Genomic DNA, 23,379 nt, shown 5'->3' with positions numbered 1-23,379 from the left:
AAGCTCTAGGGGTAGTATGATATGTCACACTTGTATAAAATTGCTCTTTTGCAATGGCTATTGCCAATATTTCTTTCTTCTTTTTAAAAAGTATTTGCCATTAATGGTATTTATGCAGTGAAATTGTTATGGACCTTTTGGAAGCCAGCTTCTGTTTTTCTAGTTTAGCTTATATTACTATTGTTTTGAAAATTATGGCTAGAATCATGAGGATTTGCATTGCATTCATTAAAATTCATTCATTAATGAATTCATTCATTCATTCATTCATTCATTAACAGCTTGGGACCTGGACACCTTCTTCCATATTTGCCCTCCCGCACCCTGAGATCGGCAGCAGAGGCCCTCCTCCGAGAACCCTCTGTGAAAGATATTAGGAGGCAAAGTACCCAGAGGAGGGCTTTCTCTGCAGTGGCGCCCTGCCTATGGAATGTGCTCCCCAGGGAGGTCCACCTGGCGCCATCATTGTTTTTCGGTGCCAGGTTAAGACCTTTTTATTTCAGCAATATTTTAATAAGTTTTAATATTGTTTCTTATATGTTTTTAACTGCAGCCAGTGTGGGTCTGTAATTTATTCGTGTTATGTTTTATGTTATTTCATTTATGTATGCCGTTCTGAGGCTTTCGCGATAGGACGGCATATAAATATTCTAAATAAATAAATAAATAAAATTCTGGAACTCCATAGTTTTAAGAGCTGAAAAAACAAATGAATCCTGCTCGGATTACATATGGTCTCTAGCACATACATCGTAGCAAAAATACCCCATTTTAGGGGAAATAAATAAATAATTTTATTTATTTTATTTAAATAAAATCAACTTTAAGTGTCTTACCACTCCCCTGCATGTTCATCCAGCCAAAATGCCCAGAAATCACAGGCAAATGGCACTGATGAGCTGCTTCAGCTGATGGTTGTTGGTGGCCTTTCGCCCACCTGGCACGGCACATTAGCACAGACTATGAGCTGCTAAGGTGGCCAGCAACATTAAACCTCGCCAGTGAATTCTGGAGGGTCTGTGCACAGGTGGCATGGGACCTGGAGATGATGTTTTCAGTGCCAGCAGGGTGATTATGCTTTTAGACTCTGCTAAAATTCATTACTATGTACAATTCCTTCATCCAAGCCTGGTGGCTGTGTGCTGACTGCAATCCTGCATACTCACCATCTGCCAAGTTGTCTGTGTGCCAGAAACTAGATATGTTAAATTCCAAAAGAAATCTGTCAAAAGAAGAAAAATATACATTTATACTAGCCCAGAAGGACAGAGGTGTTACACAGGCAGGCAGGCAGGCCGGCCTTTGTGACTTGCTGCATTCTGAGTTAATAGACTATAGGAGCTGCCTTAGCACTTACCTTGTAGCCCCTGCTCATGCGTGATACAATTATTTAAATCCTGTGCTTGGACCTGGGATCTGTTAGAGGAATGGTTTTTACTCACAGCAGATTCACATGAATGCTGAGGATTCTCCTCCTCTCTACATGTTGTTCCTTGTGGCATTTAGGATTGTGCAACATTTTCAGGGGACTGGATGAACTACCGTGCCATGGTCGTGCTAGGTACCAAAATGGGCTGAGACACAGGTAAACACAAGTAAAAAAGGATATGCTAATTTATACATGCTCTAAAGTCTGTGTCTGTTCTTGTGTGTGTGTCTTTCCAGAGCTCTGCCTTCTAAGGATACCCCGATTTGTTAAAAAAAAAAGTATTTAAGGACAGGAGAAAGAAAGGCAATTGATTTCAAGCAGAAAGATTTGGTGGGGAAGGTAGGCAGCAGGAGGCGAAGCACATGCACGCAGCTACTCCAAGTAGACCAGATTTAACAGAGATCATCAGGGCCCCCATACCTTTATTTCAACAAGTGGCCATGGAAAGTGGGGTAGTGGGGCAGAGAGTCAGGGCTGCAAATGTTTGGAACTTCCCTACTGGGCCACCCCCTTACACTACCTACGCTGCCATAGGAAGGGTGTGTGGAAAGGTCCTCTTCCAACAATGGAACTGATCTAGTTTAAATCAGTTTTCAACTACTCCGTTGTTGTTTTTTTGCAATGGGCAAGTATGTCTTAACTTTAAAATCAATTAATTTCTTTGGCAAAACTGCACAGCCATCTCAGAGGGATGTCTATCATGGAGTCCTGGACCTGATGGCCCTCTGGCCTCTTCCAGCTCTTAAGAGTCTTATTAACATTGTGCTCTTTGGGCTGGGAGAGAAGCACACTCAGTCACCTCGAAAGCCATCTGCTCAGCAGGAGTCGATCACTGGTGTTTGGTGTGTAGCAACAGCTGCGGTATGTGTCTGCATGTTAATCTCTACAAAAGTCTTGGCTCTTCTTCCAAGGTCAGAGGTGTTTGGATCCAGCACTCCAATTTACCCTTATATAGTAACTGATCTCTGCTGTACCAGATGTACTCATGAATCTTTTAAAAAAAAAAATTGTTGAGGCTCTGTTCTTTCCCTTGGTATATACCTCAGTCTGACAGAAATGCAGGTAAGGTCCACAGCATTACTATATTTTCTGATAGGAGCAGGATTGTCTCACCTCCATATTTTATTTTCAACACTCAAATTACTCAACATTCTAAATTTTAGACCAATCTGAGGGAGGAAGGGTAAACCTGGTAATCCAGGGATGTTTCTTGATTTTATTAGTGTACTGCAACATAAAAATACCCACAGTGATGCTTAACAAATATGTATCATATGACATCCAGAGGTTAACCCACAACACATTTTTCCTATGCAAAATGCAAGGTCACTAGATTAGCCTTCAAATTTTTAGTAAATCTGGTATCTCTCTCTCTCTCTCTCTCACACACACACACACACACACTTTTTTCTAGGCAAATTTGTACTTGTCTTTACCTTATTGTCTGCATGTATCAAAGTTCCTGATTTCAGGTACAGATGGTTGTCAGTGGTCTTTCACAGACCTTATATTATACCTTTCCACAGACGCCGCAGCTACAGCAGCCAGTGACATTTAATCTTGCCAGTAAATTCCAGTATGTCTGTACAGAGATGATATGGAATCTGGAGACTGTGTCACCAGTGCCAGCAGGGTGATTATGCTTTTGGGGTGTGCTAAGCTGCATTTCTATGTGCCATTTTAGGGCTGGTTCCCCAGATTTTAGTCCTATTCAGGTTTCTCCATGTGGTATTACTTGTGTGGTGAGGAAGTGAGGATGAGCACTTCACAGACTGGAAAGGGACTGTCCACAGCAAGGAAACCACACTACTCATGTGGGCTACGTCTGTGTCCTGCTGCACATGGTCATTCTCAAACTCATGGAGAGGGCAAGGTGGGCACACTCACTGCTGGTTTTATCCCAAACAGTGTCATTAGCAAGGTGCAAACAAAGACGCCTGAACAGAGTTGTTATAAATGTGAACACCCTCCCTTAATATGTAGATTTGCTTATTAAGGCCTGGCAGTTTACTTGAAATCAGGAAGCTTGGACTGTATTTTTGGTCCTGTTTCAGATGCTGCATTGTTATGATTTGGCACAAATAAACTCTCAAGCACCATGCTTTCCTCTCAGAAGAGGGAAATAAAGCTCCTACCAGGTAAGGCTCTTGGAAGCTTCTTGGATATGGCAGGAATGAAGGCAACACAGAAATGCCTCTATTTTATTTTACACTATGTCTACACTGGGGGTTTTTCCCTCTGGAGTTCTAATTCCACGTATGAGGTGCCTTCATGTCGCATGGCGTGTATGCACTGGTCCCTGCACAGGGCACCTCAGAAATAAGATATTAGCATTTTCAGCAATGGGGAGAAGACTGCCTCTTTCCAGTGCTTTTGGCATTTGTGCTAAAGCAGTGAACTAGGAGAGAAAGAGGCTCATATGCAGGTATTCACTTACTAAAACAAGTGTTTTATTTAGCAGGCATGTTTTCCCCCAAAGATTCCAAGTTAATTAGTTTAATGAATGTACTGGGAATTCTGTTACAAATTCATAACTTTTCTAAGAATTACAGATCCCAGGGTCCCTTTATAGCAATAGTTATATCCTTATTTTCATGGGTTTGGAAATTCACTTGCATCTATCCTTTCTGCATTTTGGAATTACTGGACTATGTACAAAGTGACTGCATCCTTCTTAACTTGTATTACTGTTAGGACTCATGTGCTTCAAATATTTGTTAATATTTTCTTGTTCATTTCCCATTACAGTAAAACCCCAGAATAACAATAAATTTTAAAATGTGTCCTTACTTGAAACTCCACCAATTAACATTTGCCCTTAACACTAATCAATTCAAGCATTAATTGGCTAATGGACTGATTCAATATACTAGTCATCATTCTTACTGATGTTGATTTCTCTCCAGAACTGCAAAAAGTTTATACTCACATGAGGAAGTCAGTTATCAGCCACTTTACTGCTGCTAGTAAGACATACACTGGCTATTGAAAAGAAAGATAAAAATTCAGAAGAAGAAGAGTGTCATCTTACAGAACTCATGATTCCAGCCTTGTTTCCTTAAGCGATCAACAAATTAGGAGGCATTCTGCAGGAAGCTATCCTTCCTGGCTACCATTAAGTAGTGTCTGGAAGAAGCTGATCAGAAATCAGCAAGCAAATTTGAACTCTACCCTAGGACTTAACCCAAATTCTAATATAGGGCTGAAACACCCACTCCACAAGACAAATTTCTAGGATGCCTACTTTGTGGCTCTTCTGCTCAGCTAATCTTTCCTGCCCATTTCCTTTGAAGATGGTCCAGAAACTTCAATTGGTTCAAAACAGGGCAGTGAGGCTGCTGAAGGGGACTGGCTAATATGAACATATTATGCCAGTACTCTCCCAGCTTCACTGGTTACCAATTGAAGTCCGGGCCCAATTCAAAGTGCTTACACTAATATGTAAAGCCCTAGATGGTTTGGGGCCAGGTTATTTAAAGGAAGGCCTCTTCCCTTATATGCCTACCCTGAGGTCATTGTTTGAGGTCCTTCTCAGAGAGCCACCTTTAAAGGAAAGAAAAAGGTGGCTACAAGGGGAAGTGTCTTTGCAGCAGTGGCACCCCAATTATGGAATCAGCTTCTCAAGAAGGTTCACCTGGCACCCACTCTTCATTCCTTCTGACGTCAGGTAAAAAACATCTTATTCATCCAGTATTTTAACAGTTAATAAATTTAATTTTCATTGATTTTTTAAAAAATTGTGTCTATTTTGCATATCACTATATTTTACTGCTGCTGTGCCCTGGACTGTTCTGAGCATTACTGCTGTGGGTTTATTGCAGGGCTACTGTTATTATAGTGTTGTTTTTATACTGATGCATTATTTATCTTTGATTTTATTGTATTGCTTTTTTGTGTATTTTGATTATCATCTTGACTAACAGGTGGTACAAACATTAAATAAATAAATATCCAGTGTTTGTGTATCATGTACACAATGTTCCAGATTCATGCAATTTTGAACTGTGAAGCAGGCACTGCTGGCATTGATCTAGAGACTTACACTGAGAAGAGGACGAGCACCACTGTGGTGGTGGTGGGGCGTCTTACACATGGCTTGATAATCAAACATTTTCACCCTGCAGAAACAGAGAAGGGGCAAATGGGTGTGCATGCAGAATACACAGAACTGCCTTCTGCTGAAGTCCACCTACTGCACTTACCATCTGCTCTAATTGGTTGTAATGTTTCAAGGTTTCAGTGGTTTTTCAACATGAGGTTTTTCTTTCTTTTTTCTTTTTAAGTAGGAATGCCAAGGAGTGAGCCTCAGATGTTCTGCATGCAAGGTCAGTTTTAGCCCATTCTTCAATACAGGTACAGACATCTCCTGCTTGAATTCTAGCTTTGATGTGTCTTCACACACAGAACTTCCAGATATCCTTATCTGAATCACTTAGTTCAGTTTGTACTTAAACTTGGATGTTTCAAAGTGAGATCTTATCCCACACTGTTTAACTGACTATGCTTTATTTGAAGAAATGTTTAACTACTTTCACAGTATGCCCCCCACAATAACACAGCTCTACATGTGATTTTCCTGAGCAACCCTCTGCTGCTATTTTTACTCATTCTAAGGTCCAATATACTAATTCTTTCAGCTTTGAGCAACTTGTCCCAGACAACTAGAAAACTCATCTATTACATGTATGTTCTCTGGCCAAGTTTATACACTAGTTGTACCAGAGACATCTGGACAAGTTCCTGGGTCGTTGGCACTACATGTATCTGATTCTGGGCCTCTTTGTGCGCTACGACAGCAGCCTCAGTGTGACTCTGGAACACAGGAAGCTGCTTTATACCAGGACATAGCCTGGTATAGCTAATAAATGAGCTAAACCCATTTAGCTCAGTAGTGTCTACTGTTTCAGATGTGGGGCAAATGAGCTCCTGGAGCTAAGTAACAAGGAAATGACTTCCATGCTACTGCTTTAATCTGGCGGCAGGGGGGTCACTTCTGATGGTCTCTGCATTTCAAAGATATGTCCCTGTAGTTACTTTTCTTCCTGCCATTTTCAGAACATGAGCAGGGAAATTTAATATGTAATATCGGGCATTTGCTCACAAGGTGCATAAACTGGCTGTCCCTGCACTTGCAGCAAAACCTTTTCCATTTGCTCCAATCACAGAATCATTGCTAACCCCTAATCAAGAACATACTGTTAAGACACATCATTTGTCTATGGAAGCATGTACCCTTGGGACACAGGGGACTCTTCCTGCAAACCACAAATTGGTTACACAAGCCAGCCCTAACAGCTGAGGCAATATTCCCCACCTTCCCTCCTGCCTTCATTCTTTCCCTTCATGCTTAGCCATAATAATCCTCACAGGAGATAAGGCATTTGCTTCTACTAGCCTCTTCTCTGAAAGAAGATCAATAGAAAAAAGAGGGTGACACTTACTCTCTGAACATTCCCATATTTATGAGCTGGGCCATAACAGAGCCATCCACTTCCCCAAAAAATTTTCCAGTCTGCAGGCACAGGGAGACATAAACAGGAAAAAAAGCAAAAGCTGTTAGTGATAAGCCTCCTCAGCTTTTTATCGCTGTGGCTAAAACATCCCTCCTACAAGTTTGAAGTATTAAATGATTACCACTATTATGAAACAAACTCTTTGAACAAGTGATGTTCTCCTATGTTCCCAGGATATTTTGAAAAAGTGTGACAGAGAAGTGTGATGTAGGGTAACCTTAGAAAAGTAAATCTCTCTTAGTCTACCATCTGCAATATTGGGATAATACCACTGCCCTACTTCGGAAGGGTGTTCTAAGGATTATAGAGATAATGCATGAACAGTAACTTGAATACTCAAAATGTACCATGTAAACATGGATGCTGCTGCAAGGAACCATTACATTCCAATTTGATGATCAGCTGAAATCCTCCTTAATTTTAAAATTACTTAGTCCTTTGAAATCTCTACAGATAGTCAATATACATCCTAGTTATTTATTTATTTATTTATTTATTTATTTATTAAAACATTTTTATGCCACCCCATTCGCCGAAGCCTCGGGGCGGCTTACAACAATAAGTTAAAAATAAATAAAATTAAATTAAATATATAAACATTAAAATAAAAAATACAAAAATAACAATATAAAATAAGTAATTTTATACTTAATTTTATACTTTATCTGGCCCTGGCCAGATAAAATCCAATAATATTAAAAATTAAAATGCCGCTTAAATAAAAAGGTTTTCGCCTGGCGCCGAAAAACAAATAACGACGGCGCCAGGCGGACCTCTCTGGGGAGCGCATTCCATAGATTGGGCGCCACCGCAGAGAAAGCCCTCCTCCGAGTACCCACCCTCCTAACTTCTTTCACGGAGGGCTCCCGGAGAAGGGCCTCTCCCGCAGATCTCAAGGGGCGGCCAGGCATATATGGATGCAAGCGCTCCTTCAGGTAGCCAGGACCCAAGCTGTTTAGGGCTTTATAGGTCATCACCAACACCTTGAATTGGGCCCGGACTTCAATGGGAAGCCAGTGAAGCTGACGGAGAACTGGAGTCATGTGAACATAACGTCAGCAGCCTGGCAGCTCTATTTTGCACCAACTGAAGTATCCAGACTGTCTTCAAGGGCAGCCCCACGTAGAGCGCGTTACAGAAGTCTAATCAGGAAGTTACCAATGCATGTGTCACTGTCGCCAGGCAGTCGTTCTCCAGGTAGGGGCGCAGCTGATGGATCAGCCGAATACATCCTAGTTAGTTGCCCTGTATTTTCCAGTTTCTTACACTGGGAAAGCACTGCTGCCATCTCCCTTCACTTTTAATTCTCTCTCTCTCCCCCTCCCCCCTGAAACTTCCACTTTGTAACAGGACACTTCCTAAGCCATGCATCAGTCATAATATATATAGAAATAGTGTTAAGTGTTTTCATGTGGAGTTATCTTTGAAGACCTTTCAGAAACTTCAGCTCCCTTATAATATATGTAGCTCCAAGATATTGACATAGCTCATTCAGTGAAAATAACTCTCTTCAATTCTTAATCATTTTCAGAGATTTCTGGCCCATTGCCAAGCGCAATTCAGAGTGCTGATGCTCATCTTTTAGGTTTTCAACCAGGTTTTAAAGGAACATATACATCCACATTAGTCTGCTCGGACACTGAGATCCTCATTAGACACCTTCTACCAATGTCCCTACCTTCTGAGCAGGCCATACAATAGAAGATGAGAAGGAGGAAGCAGGGTCATTTCATCAGTCCTGCTGACTTATTTCCCCCCACTCCTTCCTCCCATTTCATTTTCCTTGTTTGTTGTGTATTTTTAGATTGTAAGCCTATGGGCAGCATTATTTAAATAATTATATGTAAGTTCCTCTAGTCTAGGAGGCTTTTTCACTCAGGAGCAGCAAAAAATACTTCCAAATGAAATGAAATGAAATGAAATGGGAAGGGTTCTTAGTTATGGCATCCTGAGTGTTGAACTCTTTCTTCATAAATTATGAGCTGAAGGCCCCAAGAACTTCTATAATTCCACGCCTGTGTTAAAACCTGGATTGGCAGAGGTTCAGGAAAACAGGGCTGCTTTTCCTATAATTAAATCTCAAACCTTGCTGTACTGAACTGCTAAAACTGTCACCTTTAAGAACTTTTCAGCACCTAATAGCTGCACAGGGAGGGGATTTTCACAGGGAACAAGACTAGTGAAGGGAGCATTAAACCTCCCCTCCCTGCATGCTGTGGTCCTTATCAAAATTGTCCCACCCTGCACCTGCTATTAAATATTTTCAAAACTGACTTGGTTTATTATGATCCTTTTAGTTTGATCCTTTATATGAACTACATACATATCTCATAGCAAGGATGAAATAAATGGGAAATAAAATTAATTTAAGAAGGAAATAACTAAATTAATCAGAAAATTCAAGGTGAACTACCTCTCTTTCAGGAATAAAGGTGATTAGTTTGCATAGGCTAATTTATTTAATCAGGTTTTTTAATAAACCAACTCTTATCATTAGCTTTTTAAACAAAACCTATCCAGGTACTAGAAAGGTGGGCAGTTTGAGTAATCCTTCAAAAATTTCCCTTCCATAAGCTTTTCCTAATGTACCTATTCCTCCTGCAGTGAGAATTGGAGAGTTTTAAACCCACCAAAGAGTATTAGGGGAGAAACAGAAAGACACTATCTTTAATGGCATAAATTGTTTTAAAATATAATTCAGAATAGTTTCAATTGCCATCTTAGCAAATGCATACATGAAGGAATATTTCTCTGCACACAAAAACTGTAGACCAATCCATACTGGGCCCTCACTTGGCTCTAGAACAGAGGTCCTCAAACTTTTTCAATAGGGGGCCAGTTGAAAGGCTGCGGTGACCGTCCAGCCACTGAGGTGGGGGTGTCTCGGGGGGCGGCCCGGTGAGGTGCTGTCGGGCACGCGCGAGGCGACTTCAGGCACGTGCGGCAGTGGCTCGCGCACTCAGATCTCCCAGCGAGCGAGCAAGTCACCACCACCTCGCCCGCGCTGCGAGGCAGCAGTGAGCACATGCGTACGGGAGGCAGGTGGCGGCGGTGGCTCGCTCGTTTAGAGACCACCTCTGAGTGAGCAAGCCACTGCCTGCCCGCCCACGCAGCAAGCGCGGGCGGGCTGGATGGATGGCCATGGCAGGCCGGATCCATCCCGTGGGCCATAGTTTGAGGACCCATGATCGAGAAGAATGTGGCAGAGCTTGTTTTGTTTAAAATAGGCACAGCCACCCCTAAAATTCTTCAATAGCTTCTATCAATATAATGTAGATTTAGACATTTTCTTCTCTATGTCTTTCTTAGAATCTCATAAGTTACCCCCCCCTTTTTTGCACAGAAAGAAAATTCTCATATTACAGGGTTTATTTCATGTTACAGAGAATGTGTATAATGTAATGTGGTAGTGGGGCTCTTTTCTTCTGATGCATACATCTGATAGCCAAGGACATGGACTGACTTTCCGGCACGTGTCACTCAGGAGTAACATAGACATGGGGCATTTTCTTGGGTTGGAGTGCTTCTGCTACGATAAAGTGAGTAGTACCTTGTTACAAAATGGCCGCATTGATTACTTATATTATTATTATTATTATTATTATTATTATTATTATTATTATTATAGCATTGCTATGCCGCCCCTTGCCGAAACCTCGGGGCGGCTTACAACATGATAAAATACATTGAAATACAATAGTACATAATAAATTACCATTAAATATAAAAATACAAAAAATACATTGATTTACAAAAATAATGTGCTGGATCCAGACAGCTTCAGGTGGGCGTTGCTTTACAGAACAGCGCTTTCATTTAGAACATCCCCTCTCTTAAGGGTTTGGGGACAGAACATATGTGGGATCCCTCATGCATGCCACCCTTTGGATCTGAAGGTGTTTTTCTTTAAATTAATGAACTTAGCAACAACACATGGTGCAAAAACCAGGATCTTTGAGGCTAATAAAAATTAGTACCCTATGTGGAATTCCATAATAAAGAGATACAGATAGAAGATCTGTTCTAAATTAAAGGTTAGATCTTCAATAAAATGTAATCTAATTTTATAAGTCAATTAGATTTTATAATAATCTAAGTCAAAACAAGTCTATCCACACAACTAGACAAAAATAATTAGCTGCTTAGGATAAGGGACAACATGTTTCTCACAACGGTGCACTGAAAAGAGCTTCTTTTTGTAGGAGTCCCTTGGAAGATGCATGTCTGCTGCTCAGGTAACAGATGATGTATAAGAATGATTGAGGCCTAATGTTATAAAAAGAAGGCAGGTCAAGAAATTAGGAACCTGATTAACCAATAGGAGGAATGTTGGACTTTAACCATGGATGTAATAAAACAAAAGTAGCACTAACTTGTCGACAGCAGTTTCTAGCTGGGTCAGAGTGAAAAACAAAAAAATCCTCTCCTGCTAGAAGCCAAACCTTCATATGCAAAAATAAATGTTTCAATACAGATGCAACCACCCCAACTTTTGCTAGAGTAAAGTGTGGAAAATCTGTGTTCAAACTGCTGTGCAGTAGGCTTGTGTGACACTTGCTTCTCAAAATAGCCTAGGTTTCAATGAAGCTAAAACTAAACTCTTATTTCCTTGTAGGAAAGACAGGATGCAATTATACTCAATTAATCAATCTTTGGCAATTTTCAAAGCGTAAAATATGATTCTGGAATGCATTCACTGAGGAAAAACTTGGAAACATACTTATTTATACCTGTGGATTTCTCCACTTTTCTCCTTTCCCCTTTAACTGGTCATTCCTCTACCCAACAGCTTTAAAGGTAGACTACGCATAGAAAGCTGGCTGTGCATTAATTAAATAATTAATCCTTACCTGTTTGGAGACTTTGGAAACAAGTATGAATCCATTGTTATCAATGAGGAAGCAGTTCAAATTCTGAAAACAAAACAGGAATTAAGAAGAAATTTCAAGTTTAACAGGTCAATACTACCTAGCATACACTTCTTTCCCCCGTTTGTTGATGTAGACTTTGGCTGCAACATAGTCTGTCCTAACCAGGACATGGCTGCACGTCATGCTACTCTGAATTGGGTAAAAAACAGTTGTGGATAGTTGGTTATGGTTGCTATGATGAAAGTCTTAAAGCTGAGCTTGAAAATGTCTAGACAGATAAGTTAACTTTATCTGGATTGGTCAGGTGAGACAACAAGGAGATTTTTAAAAGTTCACTTAGAAGTTTGAGAGAGAGAATGAGAATCAGTCTACTGCAAAGAGTTAAATGCTTGTTGTCTGAAGGGCAGATAGTCAGAGCTAGGGAAGGAAAAAGACCATTCTGTGAAACCCAACTGAAAAATCTGAATAGTGGAGCTGATGGCTAAGGAGAACTGTGTCAATCGTGAAGCATTAAGCGGGCAGCAGAGTCCAGTAGCAGAAAGATGTAGGCGGAAGTCTGACCAGAGGGAACTGGAAGAGCTGGAGGCAAAGGAGACTATACGAGTGTTTTTTGTTGTGAGAGATTGGTCTATTAGGGAGAAAAAACAGGAAAGCCTGCTAAAGAGAAAAAAAATCTATTGAGAGTTTATTAGCCAGGAAGTCTCTTATTTGGAACAGTAAACAAGGATATTTAGCATAAATACTGTTACAAATAAACTTAATGTTATTTGGAAAGTGACACATTATTGCCTTTTGTAAGGAATTGCCTTAATAAAACTACCTGTCTGGGTTATTTTATCTCTAGTGGTAGGGTCAGTACGATGCCTACACTTCAGCTACCAGCTTACTGAAATATATAAGGTACAGAAGGTTTAGTTTGGTGGTTCTGGTTTTATAGTTAATGTTTTATAGTCAAGTCTGGTCCCAAGTCTCCACGTTTTTAAAAAGGAAACAATGATGGGGTTTTTTCCCCCTCACAACAGCTAATAAATAATTTAGGTGTGAAAGTAAAGACTGCTGGACCAAATGGATTCAAATTCTGTCTCATGAAAAACATAAATACAAGGGGGAGACTTTTGGTATTTTATCCATCTGTCAACCTTATTCACATATAAACTTGTGAGTCAAATCTATTGTTCACACAGAAAGAACATTTCCAGGGAGTGAAACCTAGCTTCCTTCTCCTATCTTATCTATATGTTCTGTTGCTTTAAGCAGTTTGCTCCCAGTCTAACTCTTCTGGGATCAAAAATGCATTAGGAGAGAACTGTTTCATGCAACAGAGAGCAGGATTCTCTCACCACCATGGATTTCTTTTCATGTAAACAATAGACCAGATGTGGGTGACTTCTGGTTTTCCAAATGTTTTAGTCTACAACTCCTATCAGGCCTCACTATTGGTTATGCTGGCTAGGGCTGATGGGAATTGTAGGCCAAAATATCAAGAAGGCCACAAGCTGCTTACTCTTGGAAAAGACCCTCCCATTTATATGTAAATAGAGTTGACATGGGAATGGATACGCCATCAGATCCAACTGGGTCCTCATGCAAAAGACATATTGAATGCTCCCCAGAAGTAACCATCTCTTAGGCTCAGATCCTCAATTGTAAAATACAAATCAGCCAAGCAAACAACAACAAACTGGAGAATAACAGTGGCCCTCTGCCACAGAGTTCTCACAGGGATGTGTATATATAAGAATATTTACATATTATGACACTGAACCACTGAACTACATGTCTGAAAAAAAATCCCAATAACTTACATCATCCTGACAGTTCAAAGGGCACAGGCCATCCACAGCACTGCACTGGAATTGAAGAAAAGGAGTTAAATATTGCCACACTGAACTGAATTTACCTGAACAGCATTAGGTACTTATATACAAATTATGGAGGCCTCTTCTATTCTGATACTACTCACAAATCTCAGAATGGGCTTCACATTAACAAGCAGTTCAGCAATTAGGGGTACAAATATTTGACAATAAGTCAACTCCTCCTCCTAACTTTGCTCTCACTGAAAAAGGAACAAGAGTTAAACGCCGTTAAATTTAAGTAATGTTCATGTAAATATGATCTCACTGTACTTCATCTTAAGTAACCATAGGCAACTTCAAATATTACAGAAGATTGTCTCTCTATGTTTCTATGGAATATTGACCATGTCTTTTCTGTAATGCTCCAGATTTAAATAAGGATATGCAAACATGCAGGAAACAGGAGCCTGGGAGCTTAGGCCCATCACCACTCCCATATAATTACTTCCCTTATACTTATATACATGTGCGTCCCCCATCAAACATTACCAAAAATACATTGTTGACATGTTATAGAATCCTGGCCTTAATGGATGAATGTAGAAAACCATGGGACAAGTGGTAGTTCTTATGGGATACATGAAACCACTTGGTAAAATGGTTATACCTATTGTCTAGTAAGATGTCAAAGTGAAATTTTTAATTCCTCTTCTAGATTTCTGATTCTAGCTTCACTGGCTCCCCATCAAAGTCCGGGCCCAATTCAAGGTGCTGGTTATCACCTATAAAGCCCTTAACGGCTTGGGACCTATTTATCTAAAGGAGTGCTTGCATCCATATCTGCCCTCCCGCCCCTTGAGATCGGAGGCAGAGGCCCTTCTCTGGGAACCCTCCATGAAAGATATTAGGAGGGTGAGTACCCGGAGGAGGGCCTTCTCTGCGGCGGCGCCCCACTTATGGAACGCGCTCCCCAGAGAGGTCTGCCTGGCGCCGTCGTTATTTGTTTTTCGGCACCAGGCCAAGACCTTTTTATTTAAATGTTATTTTAATAATTGCTGGTTTTATTTATTGGTTTTAAATTATTATGCCAGGATGTTTCCAGTTTTTTATGTATTTGTATAGATATTTATTTATGTGTTGGAAGCCACCCCGAGGCTTATGCGAATGGGGCGGCATACAAGAATTCCAAATAAATAAATAAATAAGGTGTAGAAGTGTGGTCAAGTTATAATCTCTTGGTAGGATGATACAAGCAGCTAAGTTAAATAAGTGGTTTCATGTACACTGTGAGAAATTGTGTTTCATTCAATCTCTTCAATAAGTATGTTTACTGGAGACTGAGAAATATTAATTGTATCGAAGCCATTTTTTTGACACAGGAAGGTATGACAGAACCAAATAGCCCCATTCTTAGTAGCAAAGGTTGTTCCACAGTGGAGACAGTAGCGACAACATTGCCTTTTTTTGTTTTCTGGTAATGCTCTGAGAAATGATACATGAATAGTGAGCATGGGCATTGGACACTGTCCATTTACTGCTGTTAGAGATTTACAGTGAACCAAAGCTGATGTGTGCCGCAATGCTGAATTGAACAGGACATAAAAGGTGAATTAGTGAGTAAGAAAATCCTGCCGGCATATGCGTTTCATAATTATCTTGCATTCTGTGCTTACTGCTGTAGGTCTGTCTCACTCTATTATTTTGCAATGCTATTTTGGTGTTTTCTTTAAATTTAGAGTGCTGTTGGTATCTGAGATGCACAAGGGAAAAGATGATGTAAATGTTGCTTTTCCCAATTCAATAATAATAATAATAATAATAATAATAATAATAATAATAATAATAATAATAGAAGAAAATATGGATATTTCTAATGTGTATTCTGTCATGGTTGTCTTTTTCCTTCTTTTGAAGTTAATATTAACTCAAGGCACATAATTGAACCCTCTGGTTGACTCAACATGTTGGAAAAATCTGTCATTAAAGTGGGAAGACACATCAACAACTGAGTTATAGTGACCGGGATAGAAAGTGACAGGCTCATATTCTTTTGACCCAACTAAGACATACAGGATAATTGATTGGCTTAGACTGAGCAAAGCTTATTGTCCCCAAATTGCTTATCCCTTCAAACAGAAGTCAAAGTTTAAGACATATTTTATTAGTGACCGAGCAGTCTTTTTCTATATTTAAAAAAGGCAGAATGAATACTAAGAAATAAATGAATCGAAATTTGCCAGTATACGGATTTGGTAATCCTATGTAAGAAAGCTAGGAGAGGTATTAACCCCACTTCATACTTTTTAGCAGACTATTTAAAAAAGAGGTCCTCTTCCTGGCCTGTGCCACCTTTGGCAATGAATATCTATAAGATAACTACAGCATCTTCTATTTACTATAGATATTGGATTGTACCAGTTCGTACAACACAAAAACCTACAGTAGACTGCTTGTTTCTTTCAGGTTGCTTGTTGTAATATCCAAACACTGTGTAGTTTCCAGCATGTACAGCCATCAGCTGGGTCCAGACAACCCAACAAGCAACCCTGTGTGGTTACCATGGTTCAGTTTTTTACCACAATCTGACAATCAAGTGGCTTCTACTTTAACATAGTTTCCAGGCTCCCTGCTCATTCCTCCCACTGGTGGCATGTATCCCATCATCCACTGAACATGAAATTCAATCCAAAAGTGCCTCACTCCTGTGTATGTTGCCTGTTAATGAGACTGTGGAAACTATGATACTACATTCAGACCACACGACAAGCCATGGTGGCACAGAGAAACCACAGAACAAACCATTGATTCTTATCATGGTTTACAAAGACCAAAGTTACTATGGTGAAATACTAGGACTTGGTGCAGAAAACATGACAGGCCAACAATGGTAAAAAACCACCATAGCTTGTTGGGTTGTCTGCACACAGTCATTCGGAACTACCATGGCTTATTTTAGGGTTGTTCAGTATGGTTTGTTTCCAGGGTGGCTTGTTGTGACATCCAAACCCATCAGAAGGCTTCTGCATGTTTAGCTGGAAAATGCTACAGGGCCACCTCGCAAGAGAAGGAAAAACCCAGCCACTTCTCATGGTGTCTTCTACTGATCCTCCAGCAACTTTGCACTTCATTTGGCAGCAGCCATCTTTGTCCTCTGTAAGCCAAGTTAGCACAGATATGAGTGACTGGCCTACCTTTGATAATTGTGTGTGGCTCCAATTTGGGACTATGCTGATTCAGGAGACGGGGACTGAAGCTTTCTTGCTTCCTGTTTTATGCTGAAAACTCACCCCATGGGGAGATTTTTTAAAAAGAAAAAAAGTTTCATCCTTTTAAAACCTTCTAAAACCTTTCTCCTGCATAAAAACAGGAGGGATAAAACTGAAACCCCTTCTCCGAAACTGCCATAGTCCTCAACTGGGACTATGTATGCTTACCTAGGGGTGCTTTAAGGAAAAACTCTGGTAGGAAGAGAGCAAGGTGGTAAGGAAGATAGTGTTGAAGAAGGAAAAAAAATCAATCACCCCATCCTAAAAGGTAAGTTAAGCTCCCCAACTCAACCCTGAAGATTTTATTTATTAGATTTATACCCTGTCTGTTTTCTATTTTAAAGATCTCAAAGCAGCTTACATCTTTCTCCTCCTCTTGCTCTCAGCCTTATTCCCATAATAACAACCCTATGAAGTAGGTTGGGTTGAGAGTCTGTGACTGGCCCAAAGTCACCCAAAATGGTTCCAGATTGCCTAAGACCCAGTCCCACACTCTTCACCACTACATCACACTGGCTCTCAGTGTGGGATATAGGCAGACAGACAGATGGACGGATAGACAGACATAGATGCTTTAAAAGGCAGGAAAAGTTAAACTCAACACAGCAGCAGTATAGAGAAGTTGTGCTGGAAAGGACTCTGCGATATATGTTGAGACTGGGAAGAAGGAAGAAGGGGAAACAAAGCATGGCAAGCCAGCAAAAGCACAACTGCCTGTCAGCAACAGTGTGGCTTAGTGAGTAGTTAACCACACCAGCTTTCTTTGCTTTCAATGTGGGTTATTGTGACATTATTTTAGGTCAAAAGAGGATGGCACCCAGACAGATAATTGGAGATGCAGATTTAAATCCACACTTACAGTATCCCTTTGATTGAGCTGCACTAGCCTATAAAATAGGAATGCAAATAATTCCCAGAGAGAAGAATGGATCATGATAATCAGAACTATAATATTCTGTTTACCATTCCTGTGTCCATCTGAAAATTAATGAAAATGCCTAGTGGGATGCAGAAACTTCAGTAAATGCCACAAGGCGTGTCATATCTATTACATGGGTAAAAGACTCTATCTCCTATATAAAGTCTGGTTTCACTTAGCATAGCTGCATTCACTGGGATTAGCTGTACCTATACTTTCACTGGTGCAAAGATGTATGCTAGAAGAAACAGTTTCTGTGATAGCAGGCAGGCATCTTACTTCTTGGAAATTATTTATTAAGAAAAACGTGAAACAATGGGTGTTCCAACCCACTGTAATCCTTTGACTTCTAATCTCACTAACCAGGTATTTTAACCAAACTGGAGTGATACTAGTGTTGTTTAGTCCTCTCTTGTTCTCTGTGTTAAATCTGTAAATTGGTACTAGCTGGAAGGTCTGTAGAGAGTGAAAACTTCTAAGAAACATGCCAGCCATGTTTTAACAGCTAAAGAGCTTTCCCCTCCCTCCCTCCCTCCCTCCCTCAGTTTTATTCAGGTTGTCAGTGTGACATAATCAACTATCATAGGAAAGATCATGCTAGCAATGTTTGTGAACTTTTCTGCAAAACTAGTTAAAAGTCACCCAGTAATGAATCAGAACATGAGATCAACTGAATAAACATGGATCTATAAGCACCTCTCATGGTTATAGTCAGAGGTCTCCTGCATTTGATAGCTTACATTTTACTTTCCTATGAAGTAAGCTAAAGCTCAAAAGTATTAGGTTAGATAATAGGTGCATACAGGGTTAGCATTCAAGTCAATATGCAATATGAAATTATTTCATAAATAATAATGCCCATTTCTGAATTTTACTTCCTTTTCCATTATTCAAGTCACCTCCTTCGGCTTGTAAAGTCTCAGTAACAAAGTCTGCTTTGTCTATGGTATTTATACACAGAAAAGTATTCTATTCAATACATGACACACAAATGACTCATGAGTTGCAGTGCTTCATGAAGACCACAGGCAAGCAATTCTAGAAAATATCCTGGTGTTCTAAATTACTTACATCAGTGTCATTAGACTAGGACATGGTAAATGAAGAAACAGTTCATTGCAGTACATGGAAAGGAAAGGAAAAGAGACAAATGTCCATTAGTGATTCCATACTGAATGGCTACTGAGTACCAGTGAGTTAAGAAAAGGCTTGTTACACATGAGTGAGTGCTGGAAAGAAAGCCTGCAATATGAGCAAAAGCTTCTTTTTAATGTCCTCAGTCATAACCTTCACACCCTAGATACATTTTAAATAGTATATATGGATATGCAAAAGTTCAAAATGCTAAATTTCTAAATTGTGGCTCTCAAGAATGCTATGTGAACAACACACAAACAGCCCTCATTAATTAATGGTATAACCTTATGAATGTGTAAACAGAAAGAAGCAATTCCAGCTGGGAGTTGTAAGATTTTTCTGAATACATGTACCTAGGATTGTGCCCTGAATTACTCATTCATGACTCTCTATCCTGCGTAACCTGTTCTTCCCTCCATGTCTACACCATGTTGTGCCTGGGGATTCAACATGCTTATTGAAAAGATATGCATGGAACTCAGCCTAGCTGGAGTTAGGGCAAAATAAGAAGATGGCACTTCTGTAGACTCAGCCATAAGACTACAATGTGGCTGGCTCACACAACGCAACAATCCACCTTAGATTATTTAAACCCTGGTAAAATTGCAGTACACACAGCTCGCAACAAATGGGAGGTGTACTGTTGTGTGAACCTAGTCATTCCGAGTTATGCAAGTGTTAAACAACGCTTGCATAACCCTAGGACATACCATGAGCTTTGCCATATCATGTAGACTATATCTCTGTGTATTTTCATTTGATTTTAATGAGAGAAACTGAGGAGAAGAGCTATAGCTTAAAGGTAGAGAATATGCAAGCTAAAGTCAATCCCTGGCATCTCTGGGTAGAGCTAGGAAAGAATAGCTCATATATAGATGTTTTTAGGTAATTTTTACTTAATTTTGAACACTTTTGATTGAGTTGGAAATATGGATTGTAATTTTATAAACAAAAATAAACCCAGTTGGACTTAATAACCTTGGCCTAGCTTGAAAAGATACCATCATATGCACATTTTGTGCCAACATATTATTATGCAATTGTCTGTATCAAAACCTTTTGTACTATCTTACAAAGTTCAAATGAATTAGGGACAGTTTGAGAAACATTATGAATATTTGGATAATGCTTGCATATGAGTGTTAAAATGTCTAAATCAATAAACATAATATTTGATATTCATACTTTCTAAAATTGTATCTGCCTGACAGGCAGAAACTAATAACCTATTATTGCCATCCTTTTTAAATAAAAGCTACTAAACAAAACAACAAAACAAAACAGGCTACAACCTGGGATATGTATTTTTATAGCACCCAAAATAAATGCTCTATGGGTATTATCCTGAACAGCATCAGACCATGGTGCATTGAGTAAGATTTTTACCCTTTCTCACAACACAGTGGTCTTTCTGAAATCCAGTGGTGAAGTTACCATTTCCTTTGAGAGGGAAACCCTTCTTGATGCAATAGCTTTGGGTAAAGAGAAGGATTTTCAGTGGGACCATGATATGGGTGCAAATTGGTCAGTCCTAGAGGAGATCAACCCTGACTGCTCTTTAGAAGGCCAGATACTGAAGATGAAACTCAAATACTTTGGCCACCTGATGAGAAGGAAGGACTCCCTGGAGAAGACCATGATGCTGGGAACAATAGATGGTAAAAGAAGAAGGGGACGGCAGAGGATGAGGTGGCTAGATGGAGTCACTGAAGCAGTTGGTGTGAGCTTACGTGGACTCCAGGCGATGGTGAAGGACAGGAAGGCCTGGAGGAATGTTGTCCATGGGGTCGCGATGGGTCGGACACAACTTCATGACTAACAACAATGATATTTTGGGTTGTTGAATCCTGACTGCCCTATTTATGTAACCAAAGACTTTCCTCATTGTTTGAAGTCTATTTGCAATTTGGTATCTTCCTGTAAATGCTAGAGGCAATACATTCCAAATACTTGGAAAATAATTTGGGGAAGTACATATGGTCATTTAGATAATGGAGAGGCAATATACTGGGGAGCAGTGCAAACTGGTTAGTCGAGGGGAACAGGAAAACATCCTACCTGAACTTGAAGAGGATTTTGAATGGCTGAATTAATACAAACATAATTCCACAAGTAAATGTGTCAGCTGCTGTGGATTTAATGCCATGCCAGGCTTGTGACTTTTAACATGACATTCTGAGAACAGACTGACAGCTGATGCAGCATTAAAGTTGTCAACAGATTAGCAAAATGTGTAATTTTAAAACTAATCTATTGCCCAGTTCTGTTGAATACACATTTCATGAAGACTCCTGTGGAAATGCGGCAAAGAAAATATCAGCTGTCCCATTTGTATCAACATACATTTAATGAGACTAGCTGAGGGAAAGTGGTTTCCTCTGTTTTTAAATTGTACCTCAGCATAAATTTCCACATTCTTACCTGCTGTGTAGTCATCCAAAACTTGCGCTGGAGTAATTCCAGTTTAATTTGCACACCCACAGCTATAGGGAGAAAAAAAAAGTAAGAAGGGGAAAAAATAGAGATGTGTGTTAGGGACAAAACATAAATATTTCCATGGATCCGCCAGAAGAAATAACACCCTTTCAAAGTGTGAATGACAGGTAAGTGCTGAATTAGACCATAAGGTGAGAGTCAGGGGTTTAACAAGGTGGTTGAAATGGAAGCTTCAACTGCTGTATTGAAATACTCACACCTGCCTCCCACTAAACACTACCAGGATACAACAGGCTCCTAAAACATTTTCCCCTTTGACTGGAATAGAAGATTATAAAAGCCACCAAATATAATGCTGCCCAGAGACACCCCCCTTGAAGTAGGGGGATGGCATACAAATGTAAAAATAAACAAATAATGATCATTTTTCAAAAATGAAATATAAGATAATCTTAGGCTGGAGACAGGGAATAATTGAAAGTGGCTGAACAGAAGCAGAACCTCCCAAATCTTGTACACATATTCTTTCCCCCCGCACTGTTGTATCTGAATTGCAAAACTGGTTTTCCAGAGGCAAAAGTTGGGTGACCATGCACACTATATGCAATCTCATTTCAAGTTAACTTCTTAGAGGAAAAAAAATCCTTTCTTCTCCTTTAACGTTTCTGTAGCCCTTTCAAGTGTGGAAAGTGCTTCAGGTGCATTCTCTAGATATAATCTTTCCAGCAACCTTGTAAGGTATGTTAGTATTACCCTCCATGTTATGAATGAGAGGAGTGGCAAAAGTGGCTTGTGGAAGACAGAGTTCATAGCAGAGATGAGATTTGAAGGAGGGTTTTTGCTCAGTCCCTTGACAACTAGAGACACCAGCTCTTATCTTGCTTTTGAGAAATCCACAAGCATAACTCTTTCCCATGGTTCTTCCTCAGACATAGAGAGCAATGTTGCTTCTGGTACTGGAGGCAGAATATATAACCATCCTGACTAGTAGCCATCGTCTAATTCCCTTTTAAGGCCATCTATATTGGTGGCCTTATCTGTGTGCCACATGAAAAAGTACTTCCTTTTCTCTATCCTGAGTTCCCCACCTTCAAGCTTCATTGGATGAGCTCTAGATTTTAGTATTATTGATGACAAAAAGGAAAAATGTGTCCCTGTCCACTTATTCCACTTCATGCATAATTTTATACATTGTCTTTTTACAAAACTGCAAAGCTCTAAATGTTGTAACCTTTCTTCATAGAGGAATTATTCCAGTCATTTTACCCTCTCTTCAGATTAAATGTTTCCAAGAGCAGCTGACATGTGATCAATAAAAACAACACGGTCCATGTGTTACAGTCCAAAAGACATAACTGTTATTTCATAACAGTAAAGAAAACAGCAACAGTGAGGAAAGCGGAAACAAAAAAATTCAGGACCCAATTTTACAGCACTATTTTTGACAGAAAGTTGGATAATGAATGTAATAAATAATTAATATTTCCAATGGTATGAAAAATAGTAGTTTTATAACAATGTACACTAGGTTTTAGTGCTCAGCATATTGGGTGAGAAGCCAAGCCAGGAGAAATAGTTCTATATTTCTGCAAATTTTATAAAACTACTGTGATCCCAAGATCTTACACCAGCTAAATTCTACAAATCATACTAGTTGACGCAGACTTAATTAACGTAAATCAGGCCAAGACAGACTTGTTTAAACCAATGCCCATTCCTACCAATTCGTGTAGGTTCTTCATAATAAAATGCCCCTAAATTATATGCTCACACATTTATATAGCATAACAGAATGTTCAAATGATTCTGCATATATTATGTTAATAATCCTTATTGCACACATGGGAAACCTCCAGATCCCATCTGAAGGTTGCTCTGATCTGGCATGTCCACATCTTTCTGTAGCCCTTATCCTCTCCTCAGGCCACAGACCCACAAGCAGAAAATCTCTTATTTCTATTTTATTAATTTATCCTGACCCATCTAGTCTGACCCTCAGCTCCAGCTGA

The 23,379-nt window shown here is 39.7% G+C and overlaps 1 protein-coding gene across 1 annotated transcript in view; it reads right to left on the bottom strand.

Moving 5' to 3' along the window:
- CACNA2D4 (calcium voltage-gated channel auxiliary subunit alpha2delta 4) overlaps window positions 1-23,379 on the bottom strand; it is a 172,033-nt gene that overhangs the window by 10,769 nt on the left and 137,885 nt on the right. The window contains exons 28-34 of the mRNA XM_044416980.1: window positions 21,356-21,417; window positions 13,619-13,663; window positions 11,793-11,855; window positions 6,871-6,941; window positions 5,472-5,547; window positions 4,359-4,411; window positions 1,167-1,222 (exon numbers count right to left, since the gene is read on the bottom strand). Coding sequence (XP_044272915.1) covers window positions 1,167-1,222; window positions 4,359-4,411; window positions 5,472-5,547; window positions 6,871-6,941; window positions 11,793-11,855; window positions 13,619-13,663; window positions 21,356-21,417 — 426 coding nt within the window. The remainder of the gene's footprint in view (window positions 1-1,166; window positions 1,223-4,358; window positions 4,412-5,471; window positions 5,548-6,870; window positions 6,942-11,792; window positions 11,856-13,618; window positions 13,664-21,355; window positions 21,418-23,379) is intronic.

This window comes from Varanus komodoensis, unplaced genomic scaffold (genome assembly GCF_004798865.1).
Source record: "Varanus komodoensis strain SLA01 unplaced genomic scaffold, ASM479886v1 scaffold85, whole genome shotgun sequence".
In the NCBI taxonomy this organism is placed as follows: domain Eukaryota; kingdom Metazoa; phylum Chordata; class Lepidosauria; order Squamata; family Varanidae; genus Varanus; species Varanus komodoensis.
The sequence above is the reverse complement of the archived record's forward strand: the minus strand, read 5'-3'. Positions and strand labels throughout refer to the sequence as shown.